The 15,169-nt window shown below is 42.1% G+C and overlaps 1 protein-coding gene across 4 annotated transcripts in view; it reads right to left on the bottom strand.

The window, feature by feature from the left end:
* The window catches only part of CADPS (calcium dependent secretion activator), a 437,514-nt gene that overhangs the window by 60,271 nt on the left and 362,074 nt on the right, over nucleotides 1-15,169 (bottom strand). For all 4 annotated transcript variants that reach the window (XM_087431281.1, XM_087431280.1, XM_087431279.1 and 1 more), the window contains 2 exons: nucleotides 7,441-7,515; nucleotides 6,470-6,553 (listed from right to left, as the gene is read on the bottom strand). In XM_087431281.1, coding sequence (XP_087287407.1) covers nucleotides 6,470-6,553; nucleotides 7,441-7,515 — 159 coding nt within the window. The remainder of the gene's footprint in view (nucleotides 1-6,469; nucleotides 6,554-7,440; nucleotides 7,516-15,169) is intronic.

The raw sequence follows: 15,169 nt of genomic DNA on the forward strand, positions 1-15,169 counted from the left end.
ACTAGGTGATAAAATTATCTGTCATGGACCCCAAAGTGGATGTCAAGATCTGAAACATTGGGGGGCGGCTGATGAAAGAAGTCGGTAGAAGACGTGTCAGATCAGTGCTTTATAGTTCTTGAACATTTCAGGGCACAGTGTTTTTGTTGGTCCACGTGAACAAAATACATTAGGCCAAGTAAGTCTTGCTTTCCAATGGTGGCTCAAGGTTTCAAAATCAGAAGACCACAAACCCAACCCCAGCTTGTAACAGGTAGCTGGTCTCTCTGTGACGTCTCGTAGCTTCTCCAGCTGAATCAATTTTGATAATGTCCCTGTGTAAACCCTTAAATTCCATAGCCCTGGGCAAGCTCCTTCCTGATCAGGCTGCTGACCAGCTCCTAATCCCATCCCTGTCCTTCTCTTCCTTCTGCTCTGGCCTTTCCCTGAGTCACAATGAACTTCCAGTTCCCAGAATGTACTAGCCCTTCCCTTTCTCGTCCAAGTCTTTGTACCTTGGAAGATTCTTTGTTTTTATCTTTGCCAGGCAAAATTTTACTTATCCATTAGACCTCAGCTCAAATGTTATTTCCTTCACGGCCTCCCAGATGAGCTTGGGTCCCATTGCGTCAGCTACCTCTCTCTCTCTCTGAATAATTGCCACACTTGTAAATTACTTGTTGAGAATATATCTCTCTCATGGGAATATACAATAAGAGGCATTGTTGCTCTTATTCATTGCGAAGCCCCCAGTGCCCCAAACATAGTAGGCACTCAATAAACATGTTTTGAATGAAGGAGTAACATGAGACTGAAGATTACCTGGAAAGAACAAAGGAAATGGGGAATTTTCAATGTCTATTCCTTTGGTTTTATTCCAAACTGATTGGCTGGTGGGTAAATTATTTATAAAATATTTTTGCTGGTAAGATGTGAAAAATACATGACTCTTTCCCTTAGAAATGATATCAGTTAGTAGATGGTTCCTAGAAGAGTCACTAATTGACTTCATTTATGGGTTTCTGTGCTTCTATGGGGAATAACATTCTGGTGATAATAGAGCAGTAAATCTAAGGTGGGGTCTTAGTAGCTGTAGGACTTTGGACAAATTACTCAACTTCCCTCATCTGTAAAATGGGGATAATAACTGTATCTACTGCATAGGGTGATTGTGGGGATCAGATAAGAAAATGCACATGAATCACTCAGCACAGTGCCTGGCACATAGTATGTATTGAATAAACATCAGCTATTACTACCAAGGTTGTCACTTCCACTCTGACATGTAGAGGCCAACTGACTTGAATCACATGAATTCAGCATCTGATAATTTGATGATGTTACCCTCTGAAGGTGGACCAAGACCTCACTATTTGCAGCACCATCACCAGCCCACACTATAAACAGCCATCTCTCCCACGGTGGGCATTCCCCAAAGCCAAAGCCAAAATGGAACCCCATCAGAGATAACACTAACCAACTATTATGAACATTCACCCCACTCTAAAGTTTGAAATGCTTCGCAACCAAAATGTTCTGGGGACAGAAGTGAATTTCTTGGTTCCAGTTCTGGCTTTTGACCAAGGAGGTGGTCTTGGTCTCTGGTGTGACATCAAGAGGTCTGCATAAAAGCATTTGAAGCCGCTGGGTGACCTATGCTGGCTTCTAGCAGGAAGATGCATGTCTCCTTTGTTTCATTTCTAAGTGGCAAAATAATTAACGTGCTAGCAAAGAGAGAAAAGGGTGAATGAGGGTAATTTGAGACCTAGGAGACTGGACATACAGTAGGTTTGGGCCCCTGACAGCCCTAAAATGGGCTTTATCCTTCCTGCCTGACTGGCTTCCATGTTACGTTGCGACCATCTCAAATTGATTTGGTTGATGGGGAGATCTTGGGTGAATTCTAGGGGGCTTCAGAGGATTTGATCTAATTGTTCTGTCTGCCAGGGGTGGGGGTGGGCTCCTCCTACCTCTTCACTCCTCCTCAGAGGCTCCAGAGTTTAGAAGGAGCGAGTGTGCTGGTCGAGCTGGAGGGCTTAACCTCTCTGAGCCTTGGTTTCATCATGTGCAGAAGAGTGTTGTTGGAATGGGATTGTTCAGAGGATTCAATGAGAAAAATATATTTAAAGCACTTAGCCCTGTGCCAGGCACTTAGCAAGTGCTTGAAGAATAGGAGCTGTAGTTATTTTAGACTTCTGAATTCATCTAATATAACTGTCATCATATTACACTGAAGGGAATTAAAAGCCAAAGTGTCGTCTCGTGTTCCAGGTCACACGGCTCCATGGTGAGGGGCAGAGCTGGGATCCCATCCCTCCCATCCCAGGTCTCTCCATTCTGGGCTTTTTTGCTGTACCCTATGGACTCTCGGGACTCATTCAGCTCAGCTGAGCTCCTCAATACATCACAGTTCTCGGGCCTTCCACCTTGGCCCCCTCCAATCCAGTCTCCACCCTTAACATCCACTCAATCCTCAATCCTGTTCATGTTACTTCCAAAATATCCCGCAAAAATGCCTTTTGCTTTCCTGCCTCATGGCCATTGCGGTTGCTGTTCTGTCCAGAAGATTCTCCCCTACTCTTTACCCATGGCTGACTCCTCTTAGTGTCAGCTCACGTCTCCTCCTCAGAGAGACCGTCCGTGACTATCCCAGCTGCAGTACCACCACCCGCTACCTTCTCTCTCTCTCTCACGCTCTCTCCAGTTTGCGGCCTGTCGGCTCTTCCCCCACGCTATAATTTTCTTTCCTTTTTTATTGTCTGTCTCCTTCCTTAAATGTAAGCTCCAAAAGAACAGAGCACGCCTTCCTTGCTCCTTGCTGTGTTCCTAGCACCTAGCACAATTCACGACGCATGGGTGCTTGGTAAACATTTACCAAGGTAAATGTTTGGTGAATGAATGACTGAATAAATGAATGAAAGAAAGAACAAATGGATTTCAGAACCAGCATATTTGTTACCACCTGGATAGGATCAAGGAAAGGATTTTAACTTGCTGGGAGAGGAACCCAGGCACCTGCTCGTCCCCCTTCTTGGCCTCCTAAAAGAACAGCGCGAAGCTACCCACAAGACAGGGACGCTTCCAAGCAGACAACCCACACAAAAGCACATCTTGCAGTCAGGGGAAATGGGCGGATAGTTGCTAATTGCGACTTCCAACTGGGCTGATCTTTCAAAAGTTCGAAAGGCGCCTGCCTCCATAAATCCTAGGCTGCTACTGCTGCTGAGGCTGGGGAGGGAGGAGGGGAGGGGTGTGCTTGGGCGCCTCTCGGGCTGGCACAAAGAAGCCACATCTCATCCTCCCTCCTCCCCCCAGCTCCTCTCCAAGAGAGGAAGCAATGCAGATGGAGACGAGAAATAAATATTCCTGCCTGCTCTGTGCCACTGCAGACGTTTTCCAAAATGTCTGGCTTGGACCATGAAATCAAGCCCACCCAGGAAAGGAGGCGCTCAGCGGGAGAAAGAGGGGGAAAGGGTGGCATATTTGTCGATGCTTGTCAGCTTTCTGGGGGGCAGAGCACATGGCTCATACTTGGCAGCCCTGCTGAGGTGGGGACGTGGTAAGTGCACAGTAATACTTGAAGAATTGAATCAGAAATGGGAGTGGAGTTAAGGCAATTCTGCCAGGGTGTCGGCACTATCTCAACGCCTTGGTCCAGTGTCCCAGGACTCACAGCTGGTTCTCTCATCACTGATTTCAAGGATCTTTCCACAACACCTGGTGCCTCTGCTCAACCCTTTTACCTCCACTCCACTCTGGGATAATTAACACCACTGGGCTGCAGGAAGTCTTCAGAGGCCTTTTGAAATTTGGGCAGGAGCTCAGAATCCACGTGTGGAGATATTCCTGCCACCTCTAAGCACAGCTCGTGTTCTCCAACACTGGAATACCAGCAGGAGATGAGAACATAGGCTGCAAATGATAAGTGGGTGCTTTTGGCCTTGGGATGGCCTAGTGTGTGGGAGAAGTGTCACTAAGGAAGGGAAGTTACAGGCCCAGCAACAGGCACTGAAGTGTTCTGCAGTTATGGGGACTTCACTAGGCATGCTGTGCGGCTGCAAAATGTCTCAGAAAAGGGAGATGAGAGGATGAAAATTTCAGCTTGAAAACTCCCGCGTCAGATACACTAGGTTTCTAACCCTCCGTGAGAATCTCTCTGGTACCATGTCCTTGTCACCGCTGCCACTGGACCACTTTTGATTAGTTCTCTTGGTAAGTCAGTGACTAGGGTGGGGCCCCGTGGTGGATTGAATTCTGCTCGATAAAGAGCAGAGGGGCTTTCCTGGTTTTCACTGGTTCAAGTCCAGTATGGTAAAAACCGTTGCTCAAAATGAAGACTCAAAGAAAGTGATATCTTTTGTGGGTGTCAGGGGAACATTTTCCAGAAATGTTGCATTTAATTCTGCCTCTTTTCACCATTTCCATGACTTCACTGAGGAATGAAAGATTATCTAATATTTCCCACTCATGTGCCCTGAATCCATCTTTATGAATCTTCCCCACTCATTTGCCCATCTGCCTTCTAGTGCCAGGCAATTGCCAGCTGAATCCCACTCTCTCCAGGAAGCTGTTCAGTGGTAGGGGGAAGCTGGCAGAAGACTTGGGTTCCTGTCCCTACTCTACCCATTGCTGTGTGACCTTAGACAAATTACTCCCCCTTTCTGAACCTTGGCTTCTTTGTTTGTCAAAGGAGTGGGTTGGATAGGTTTCCTTGGTGGTTCTACAGAGTAAAATCAGACAGAATTCTTATTGTCACCATCCTCTTCCTACCCCACCTTCGCCAATAAATTCCAGGGGCTGGTGCCACCACACTTCTGGGGTTGAGTTCAATCTTTACACCCGGGAAGTTTAGAGCTGCACATTAAAACAAGCTGGGCATGTAGATACGTGGATGCTATCTAAAAATTGTTTTAAATGTTTTCTGTCTACATTTCCCTTAAATCCCAGGAAATCAAACATATGGGTTAGGGAAAGAACAAAGTAGGGTATATTTGCAAAGAACTCGTGTGCATGTATGTTTATATCGTATAGTAATCATATTAGTTATCTTTTATTAATAATAGCTGCCATATATTGAGGCCTACTATGTGCTAGGACTATGCTAAGCTCTTTCACTTATGTTATTATCCTCACAGCAGCTCATTATGGGAAATATCATTTTATTCCCCACTCCTGTATGACATTGGTAGTCGACCACAATTAACACACACACACACAAGCACAAACCAAAATGACACAATGGCACCCCTCCCCAAAACGAGAACCCAAACCAAAATAGGACGGAGGCTCAGAGAGGATGAGACACCTACTCAAGATCACACAGCTGATTAATATTGGTAATGGGAATTGAACTCGGTTTTGTTAGATTCCAAAGACAATGATGTGCTATGCCCTACCCTGTGCCAAGCCTTACTCATGGCATTCAGTGCCTTTCTAGGAGATTCTTCATACAGTAAGGCTGTTGTAAAACCCACAGATCGTGGGTCCTAAATTGATTGCCTTTCCTATGGCATTTTCAGAGGAAAACAGCTGGTCTCAGAGCCAGCAAGAACCCTTGCGGTCAGAAATTGCAAGAAAACATGCAGCTTCAGTGTCTGCCTAGCACTAGGAAGGGTGGGAGAGCCAGGCCCCTGAAGCAGCCTATTTACAGTGGCCTTCTCCACTGATCCCTTACCTACAGAGAATTCGACTGGCTTCTGCCCACCATCTAACTCACTTCTATGCCAGTGCCCAATTCTGGCACAGAATTAGAGCCTCTCAGAATTTGTATCGACTCGATCACCTGCTCCAGAGGTTGTAAACTCAAGTGTCTGCAAGCCCAGGCAGGTACGCGAATGAGCAACACAGCCAGGAGGAGGCTACGGAAAACTGGCAAACACGTGCCTGGTCTGTGAGGCGACTGGCTGGACATGACTCAGCTCCAGCAGCAGCCTGTTGCTATGCGGGCTTACATATGCAGGCCCGGCGCTGCCGACCACTCACTTGATCAAGTCCCTGGAATATGCACTTCTCTGTGAATTCTCCTGATTTTTCAATCTGGGCAACTAATTCAGTTAAGAAGTGTACCCGACGCAGTAAGGACCAAATGAAACATATTTCCAGGCTCCATCTGACCTGCAAGTCTCCATTTGCCACCTCTAAAATTAATTTTCCTCATTTCCAGATGAAAAATTGGTGGCCCAGAAATATTAAGTGATTTGCCTGAGATAGCTAAGGGGGCTCAGGCCGGCAACTCTTTGGATACATACATATAGAGATGTATGTGTGTGTGTGTGTGTGTCTACTTGATATTCACAAATGAAATAGAAATGGTTTTGAATTACCTGCTGTTATGAAATGTCCTGCTTAGTGTTATTATTACACATAGGTAGTTGACTGCAGTTAACATATACACACAAACCAAAAATGAAACAACACAACAGCACCCCTGCCTCCAAACCCAAACTCAAACTAAAACAAAAACCAGGAAAGAAAGAAGCTCTTTACTTACGGTAAATGACAAAAAAGAAGAGAACAAAGTCCCTTCGTCATATCTGGATAATTTTGCCAGGACTCCTTCCAAGATAGTAACGAACTAGTAAAACAGCAAAAAAGAAAAAGAATTATTTCCAACTGTAATTGTTCGGAATAAAGAGCCACATCTCCTGACCACATAGAGACCAGCCTTGAGCCCTCTGCTCATTTTGCATTCTATTATTTCGTTTCCGCCTCTGGGGAAAGCAATAGACTGCCTTTATATAGAAATATTTGACTTATCCGGCTTTCTCTTCATTATTATGTGATTGCAAATATAGAGTGTTACAGAAGTGCAAAGTGACAAAATATTATTGAGTTGCATATAGCATGCGATAATATTAAATGCACTTTTCAAAATCCAAAACTGCGCAAAGCAGTTTTTACGTTACATATTAGCACTACATTTAATCCAATCTATTTTTATTTGTATTTTATCAGTAATTTGGGGGAAACAGAAGTTTAGCACTGGCAAATATAAATGTCTTCCCATTCAGCATTACTTAGTTAAAATTCTATAATTCATGAGGGTGACTGAAATAGCTTTATCTGACTTTTATGTTTTATTATGACTCTCACTGCATGTGAAACTAGAGGAAAGGGGGTTTTCATGATGGCAGAATTCCTTATTACCGTTTAACTTTCTGTATTTAAAAATCTAACTTTGTCAGTGCTGGAAAACAAAACAAACATTTTCCACATATCCTAGTGCAACGTTTGGGGACAAATTCCTATTAAGTTAACATATGCCACTTCATCAATTCATCTTCACACGGCTCGCAATCATCAGAAAAATCATTCCGAGCTGAGGCTGGGTGACGTACAATCTTGTTTCCTGAGAAATACGAGTATCCAGCTCAACTTTTTAACGTGTTACATTTTAATGGGAATGCGGACATAACAAAGCAATGTTCACAATGAAACATTTCACCCGAAGCTGAAGGTTACCTTTGCAACCAAGAGTGTTATCATTTCTTTAACAGTTTCTTCAATTAGTTCATCTATTTTTGAATGGTATTGATGCTAAAGAACACAGAAAGACAAATATTAGCATGTTTGGGAGGCGATGGCATTGCATCCGTCAGTAATTTTTAGACAAGGCAATTTATAAATAAAGCCTGGTCTGCAGACCCAGTTTATTTCCATAGTCCCAGAAGCATCTGTAAGATTCTGACTCTAGATCTTTGATGAAGAGAGATCTAAAGCTCTTAAAAAAATTACCAGGTGCATTGTTCCTCACCCAAGGCTTTCCATAGCTTGGATATGTGTAGACACAGACACACATTTACAAACAGCATGCATGGATGGCTTAATGGCTTAGCAGTGTGTTGTGTTGATCTGGGTCTTATAAAGCTAGATACTACAACAATTTAATACAGGAGATGAAAAATTACCTTTGGAAAACTGCTGGGGGATGTGGCTTAGGGAGTGGAATCTTTCCCAAGGGCATTTGACCAAGACACTGTGACGGATTTTGCAAAAACTGTTCTAAGACCTTCAGATGTTTTGGGTTAATGCCTCAGAGCTCCTCAGTTGTATCTCCAGGTGTTGACTCAGTGTTGAGGCAGAGTCTGTCTCTCTCTGAACCCTTGTGGTAGCCACTCCTTTCCTCCATTCATGTATAAGCAGACCTAGGTTTAGAACCTCTCCCGAGACTGCTGCTAAGTTTTCCAATTTCTCTAACTGCCACTGTGGATTACATTTAAATAGTAATGCGAAAATAAACCCCCACACAAACAAAAATCTTCCGTAAATGCCAGGAAAAAAGGAAAAGCGATTTCAACAGAAAATACTGTATGCCAGCTCCTTGACATTTATTAGATCATTTTAGTATCCATTTGAATTATTCCATATTTCCTTAATAAAAAATAACAATGCAAAACATTGCTATTTGGAAAAGAAAATGCACTTACCCACTCTTTAGCAAACTTTCAGAAGGATGATTAATTAGGAATAGAAAAAAAAGGAATAGTGCAAATAAAAATTAGGACAAAAGGACACATGAGAAAATAAAAATTAAACAAACCATCCAAAAAGCTATGAAAACATACAGAAATAATAAGCCGTAGTAATGTGGTTTGATATTCTGATAACTGGCAATCAGAATTATTGAATGTGAGCCAATGGACGTGAATTAGGTTAATTCATTTAAAGTCATAGGGGAATTTTGCTTGTAATTGGAAAACCTAGATAAAGACCCAGTGCAAAGTTGGGGGTCACATTGCTTAAGAAAATACAGCTCAGCTTCCTCATTTGTAAAAAACAGTTAATACTACCACTACCCAGGACCAATGAGGTGGGAAGAGGCCAGGAAAAATTACTGATTTTGGAAAGAGAATGATGCAAACCCTTTATAAAGATTTTTGGCAGGTCTGTTCTATTGTTATTATTATTATTATACTATTATTTACTATTATTTAAAAACTAGGGCCAAGTCCTTTCCTGGTAGTCCTGCTCTCAGACTCATAGATCTATTTCGAAGATCAAGTATCTAGAGGTGAAAACATTTTGTCAACTGTAATTGCAATTCAAATATTATTGTTTGTTCACGTTCATAGAGTAGAAGATAAGGGTAGGGAGAGATGACCTTATTGCTCAGTCATCTCATTTTGTTTTTTTTTGGTGAGGAAGATGAGCCCTGAGCCAACATCTGCTGCCAATCCTCCTCTTTTTGCTGAGGAAGATTGGCCCTCGGCTAACATCATGCTCATCTTCCTCTACTTTATATGTGGGATGCCTGTCACAGCATGGCTTGATAAGAGGTGTGTAAGTTCGCACCTAGGATCCGAACCTGCGAACCCGGGGCCGCCAAAGCAGAGTGCGCAAATTTAACCACTATGCCACCGGGCCAGCCCCTCAGTCATCTCATTTTAGTTTCCTTTTAGTTGATTAGAGGAAAAACAATAAAGTAAATGGCCCATGTTGTATAGCCCTGATGAATCAGAACCCATGTTGTCTCCACTGCTAGCTTCACGAAAGGATTTACTAGTAAGTGGCATAAACCTAAAGTTAAATGCAAAAACTATCTGCAGAATTCTGGGCTGGAAACACAAAGAAAGATGTCAGAGCAAAAGAATTCAGGAATATTGACAGGGCTCCAAATTCATTTTTAGGTCTTGAGATAAGATCCAGAATCACATGCTTACTTTCCCTCCTCATGTGACTGCCTCATTCTGCTAGCTTTTCTTTGGATTGCTACAAATGATTCACATTTATTAAATTAATTGTGAGATTTAACTCACTAAGAAAAAAAGCTAGTTGTAGGCAGAATAATATAAAATATTAAATGAGGGGCTTCTAACCAAACAAAGAACATCATTGAGAATAGAAACATTCTCTTGAAAAACTTGGCTGAAATGGCAGAGTCAAGAGTGATTGTTCACTATGCACCAAGAAAGATTTAGGCTCTTGGTCTGAGGAGTTAACAGTGTCAGTCTTTCTTGAAAGACAAACAAGCTTTCTCTTCAAAAGCAGGGGAACCTCAAACCTTTTAATTCTCTAAGGAATTCAAACTAAAGTACATGGAGACGTGGCGGCTCATGGGAGCCTCTTCCCATCTTCAATTTTCCCATGCCAAACTTGGCGCTGACTTCTCTCCAGGTAGTCCCACGGTCTCTCCCTTTCACTCTGTATTTTTCTTTCTTTCTGCTTTTGAAAAAAAGTGTGTCTCTTACTTTCTTTCTGCTTATGAAAAAAAGTGTGCCTCTTACTTCCAGAGGAAACTTGAGTGTATCAATCTCTGTTGGTCTATTTCCTCCTCTCCTCAGTGGGGCTAGAATTATCCCTGTTGTGAATATAGAAATCTCACTCACCTAACAAAGTAAGGACACATGCGTGGAAACGTGGCTTAGAAACTTAGAAGTGCTCTACGGCAGTATTACTACTACTATTACTAATTGATTAGCACGCTGGTTACATGTGTGTATACATTCCTCTAAACTCGTCTAAAATCTATATACTTTCTCGTATGTAAATTATAATCTGAATTAAATAAAACCTACTTTGGGAAAGATAGTAGGGCAGGGTAATATCTACTCTGCTTATCATGTAGCAAAGGGGTACATATCAAGGCAGCTGCCATTCCTATTCAAGTAATTACAAAAGACATGAATTCCTTTTACCAGCTTCTCCTGAGACTTATTTGATTGACTTGCTTTTCCGGAGCAACAGTGCATACTCTGCCTTCACTAGGCTCTTTCTTGGGAGATATGTTGTTCCATGCATATGTGAAGTTCCATGAAGGAGTATAAATACTACTGGGGCATCTTTTAATTACTATCCCTCCAACTAGATTATCTGTCACAATTTTTTTTGCAGTTGGATGGACTATCCAATTCTATTTGCATCCCAAAATGGGTACAAAGAGGGATCCTTCCTATTTTTGCATTTTCCATTCCCCTCTGCTGGCCTTCTTGGATTGGATTGACCCTAACAATAATAACAAAATCTCTAAATTATATTCTGAGGCACTAGATCATGATGAGAGCAAGGGAGCCACTAATCTTCCGTGGTATGGAAAGTCTGGGGAGTTCTCTTTTGCTTCGGATGGGCTACGTTGCTGCAAATTCAGAATCACTTCTTGAAAATCATTCCACTTGACTTCCTGTGCTGCACATTTTGCCTTGTCATGGAACAGATTGTGTGTATGTTGTCTTTCTGTTAAGACCATCTGACCTTGGAAACGAGATGAAAACACACTAGACCAAGTGAGAAACTATTTAATACACAATTTCCTCTCTATTGGTGCTTTGCAAATTTTAATGAAAAAATAAATATTTAAGATGGGAAAGTATGGTTAACAAATGTTTCAACAGCTGCCTTTAGATGAGACTTTACCCCAGTGATGAAATTCAGGAAGTGATCTTAAAATTGGAGAATATTGTATCACCTGGCCGGTATCTAGTCTAAAACACCTTGAGAGAGTTGGAATCCAGGTGGAAGCAGGTATTAGTAACCAGATCTATAATATGAGCTTAATAGCCAATACCCACAAAGTGAAAACTACATAGAGATATTGGACTTCTATTTTTCTCCCAATTTCAGGCTGTTGCCAGTCATCCTTGGCCAATCTCTTTTTAACAATTCAGTTTTACTTTGGAGATGAATATCCCCAGTCTACAAAGTGAGAAAAGTTAAGGAGAGACTATTTGCATGAAAATTCCCAGGAAGTTCTACTCAAGGTCATAGCCACAGGGCAAGGTCCCTCAGAGGAAGTATATATTTACGTACAACTATGTCTGGCTGCAGTCTGCCTGTTCTCAGTCACCTGGCATTCTAAGGTCAGAAGAGGCCTCATTTCCCACAAGCTGGTTGCTTAGGTGTCTCTGATTCAATTATACTAAGGAGAAATGGCATACCAGGTCTCTCGAGCATGGCTTGGGAAACTGACAGTCTTAGGGTAAGAAGCATGGATAAGAATACAGTATTGGATGGGCTTTTAATAAAGATCATTTAGTTTGGGGGTGTGTGCACTCAGAAAAAAGGGAAATGTTTATGAACCTCAGTTATTATTTTCATTAAAAAAAAGTAATGTTGAATTATTTGGAGGGAATACATGAAGTCTTTTCTACTTTATCAGCTAGACCAATGTCCAGAAAGAAGTAGGCACTACTGTTTAGCCTCAAAATGTTACTATTTGGGCATATCGAAGACAACTTTCTAATCTTACGTCCAGAAATTAGGGAGCTTTATCCCCAATTTTGACAAACTACACACCTCTCAAAGGTTATGTGTTGCATGCTCTCTCTCTCATTTGACACATGATGACAGTAAGGTTATAAGAGTAAGTGACTTGCTCAAGGTCACACAGTTTGGTAGCTAAGGTGTGGGGTCCACAAGATACAGTTATTAAGCCACTGGACAACTTGTTCTTCTAGAAAACCAAGACTCAAGGGTTAAGAGAAGGTCATTCTACTCTAGCATAGAAGTGATTAATGGTAAAGATAAGAGACAGGGTCCCCTGCAAAAAAATCAACTTGTTATTTCTCATCATATATCTCCAACTGGGGTCTATCATTTGGCCTAACAACGTCCACGGGTCCCCTGAAATTGTATAGTAAAATTGTGTGAAAGTATTATTATTATTTATTTTGGTGAGGAAGACTAGCCCTGAGCTAACATCCGATGCCAAACCTCCTCTTTTTGCTGAGGAAGATTGGCCCAGGGCTAACATCCGTGCCTATCTTCCTCTACTTTATATGGGACGCTGCTACAGCATGGCTTGACAAGCGGTGCATCGGTGGGTGCCCGGGATCCGAACCTACGAACTCCTGGCCACCACAGTGGAGTGCACGCACTTAACTGCTGCGCCACCTGGCTGGCCCCATGTGAAAGTATTTTTTTTCCTGGGAAATGGCTCCATAAATTTCATCAGATTTTCAGCGAGGTCTGTGACAACACCCTTCCCACCACCACCACCACTCCCTCTACTCTCCCCAAATCCCAGTTCAAAAAGAAAAAAGTTAAGATCAGAGTGACTCGGTTTGTTTGGAAGGATTGTTTAGCCATCTGACCAGGTATGTAGGAGTTCTTTAAACACCGCCACAACCGAGTCAATCTGAAGAAGGACTGTAAAAGCCACTGAGGGAAAAGAGAGGCCAGTTCTAGTGTCACAGTTCTTCCCCACCCTGGAATGGTGTCATCCTTCTGAAACTCAGTTAAAATGGACATCTTGAGAAGCTCCAAGGGGAAACAGATAAATTGGACTTCATAAAACTTAAAAAAATTTTGTGCTTTAAAGGATACTACCAAGAAAGTGAAAAAGACAACCCACATTATATGAAAAAATAGTTGCAAATCATATATATGATAATGGTCTAGTATCCAGAATACATAAAGAACTCTTATAACTAAATGATAAAAGGACAACCCAATTTAAAAAATGAGCAAAGGATTTAAATAGGCATTTCTTCAAAGAAGATATACAAATCGTCAACAAGCACATGAAAAGATCGCCAACATCACTGCAAATCCAAACCACAATGAGATACCACTTTACACACACGAGGATGGCTATACTAGAAAGACAGATAATAAGCAGTATTGGCTAAGCTGTGGAGAATTAGGATTTCTCATACATTGCTGATGGGGATGTAAAATGGTACAGCCACTTTGGAAAACAGTTTAGCAGCTCCTCAAAAAATTAAACATTGACCATATGACCCATTTCACTCCTAGGTATATATCCAAGAGAGTTGAAAACAGGTCCACATGAAAACTTGTATACAAATGTTCATAGCAGCATTACTCTTAGTAGCTAAAAAGTAGAAACAAATGGCCATCGACTGATGAATTAAACAAAATGTGCTATATCCATATAATAGAATATTATTTAGCTATAAAAAGGAATGAAGTACTGATTCATGCAACAACATAGACGAATCTTGAAAACGTTATGCCATGTGAAAGAAACCAGTCATGAAAGGCCACATACTATGAGATTCCATTTTTATGAAATGCTCAGAAGCGGTAAGTCCTTAGAGACAGAAAGTAGAGTGGTGATTACCTAGGGCTGGGGTGGGGGGAGGGTTGGGGAATTACTACCAATGAGTCTGGGTTTTTTTCAGGGTGGTAAAAATGTCCTACAATTGACTGTAGTGATGGTTGCACAGCTTTGTGAATATACTAAAAACTATTGAATTGTACACTTTAAAAGGGTGAAACTTGTGATATATGAATTATATCTCAATTAAAAAAAAAAAGGAAGCTCCAAGGGGAGAAAAATTCAGGAGAGATAGGACTCTGGAAAGTTTGAACTCAAAGGGATCTTAACGAACTTTAGAGATCACCAAAAACAGGGTTTCGAAAGTGGGCTCTGTGAAGCCTAAGAGATTGTTCAGAGTCCCTCAGAGAAGGGGGGAGGGGTGGGTAGCAGGCAGTGTAGAAATGCAGAGGTGAAGAGGAACGTGGTAGCTTGGGTTTTGGGCTCCCTCTTCCTTGACCCCCTGCCCCCCACTTCATCCAAAGCAGTTCTAATTTTATTTGTTTCACATGGTGGCCTTCTTGGTAAGGAATGAAGAACTGATTCTGGAGTTAAAAACAGCTTGAATAAAACTAGAAAGTGCTAACGTTTTACAGATGAGGAAACTGAGGTCCAAAGAGGCTGAGCGACTTGACCAGCTCCAGTTTGCAGCATAGCCAGGGCAAGAATCCTGGTGTCTTCCTCAAGAGGCTGTCCTTTGTGCCTGAGCCCTTCTCCTTAACTCATTTTTGGACACAGCCTCCAGACCAGTGGTTCTCAAAGTGTGGTCTCCAGACCAGCCAGCAGCATTAGTATCACCAGGGAATTTGTCAGAAATGCAAATTCTTGGACCACACCCCAGACCTATCAGAAACTCTTGGAGTGAGACCCAACAATCTGGGTTTTAAGAAGCTCTCTAGATGAGTCTGATGCACACTGAAATTTGAGAACCACTGCTCCAGATCATTCACATGCAGCAAATGGAGCCAGGAAAGAGAACTGAGGGCCCCTTGCTTTGACCCTTGTGCCTAGACCATAAGCCCTGGGGACAGGTCCCCAACAAGAAAATCAGCCAGGAGCAGAAGCTAACAGGGGTGGCTGAAGAAGCTGATTTGCGGGGGAAAGAAGGTCAGAGATGATCTTGCCAGAAAGAGAATACCACGAACCCACATTTAAAAATGGAAGGTGCTGAAAGAGAAAATAAATAACGAATAAGGA

This window comes from Ceratotherium simum, chromosome 5 (genome assembly GCF_057802395.1).
Source record: "Ceratotherium simum simum isolate JZ-2026a chromosome 5, ASM5780239v1, whole genome shotgun sequence".
Classification (NCBI taxonomy): Eukaryota; Metazoa; Chordata; class Mammalia; order Perissodactyla; family Rhinocerotidae; genus Ceratotherium; species Ceratotherium simum.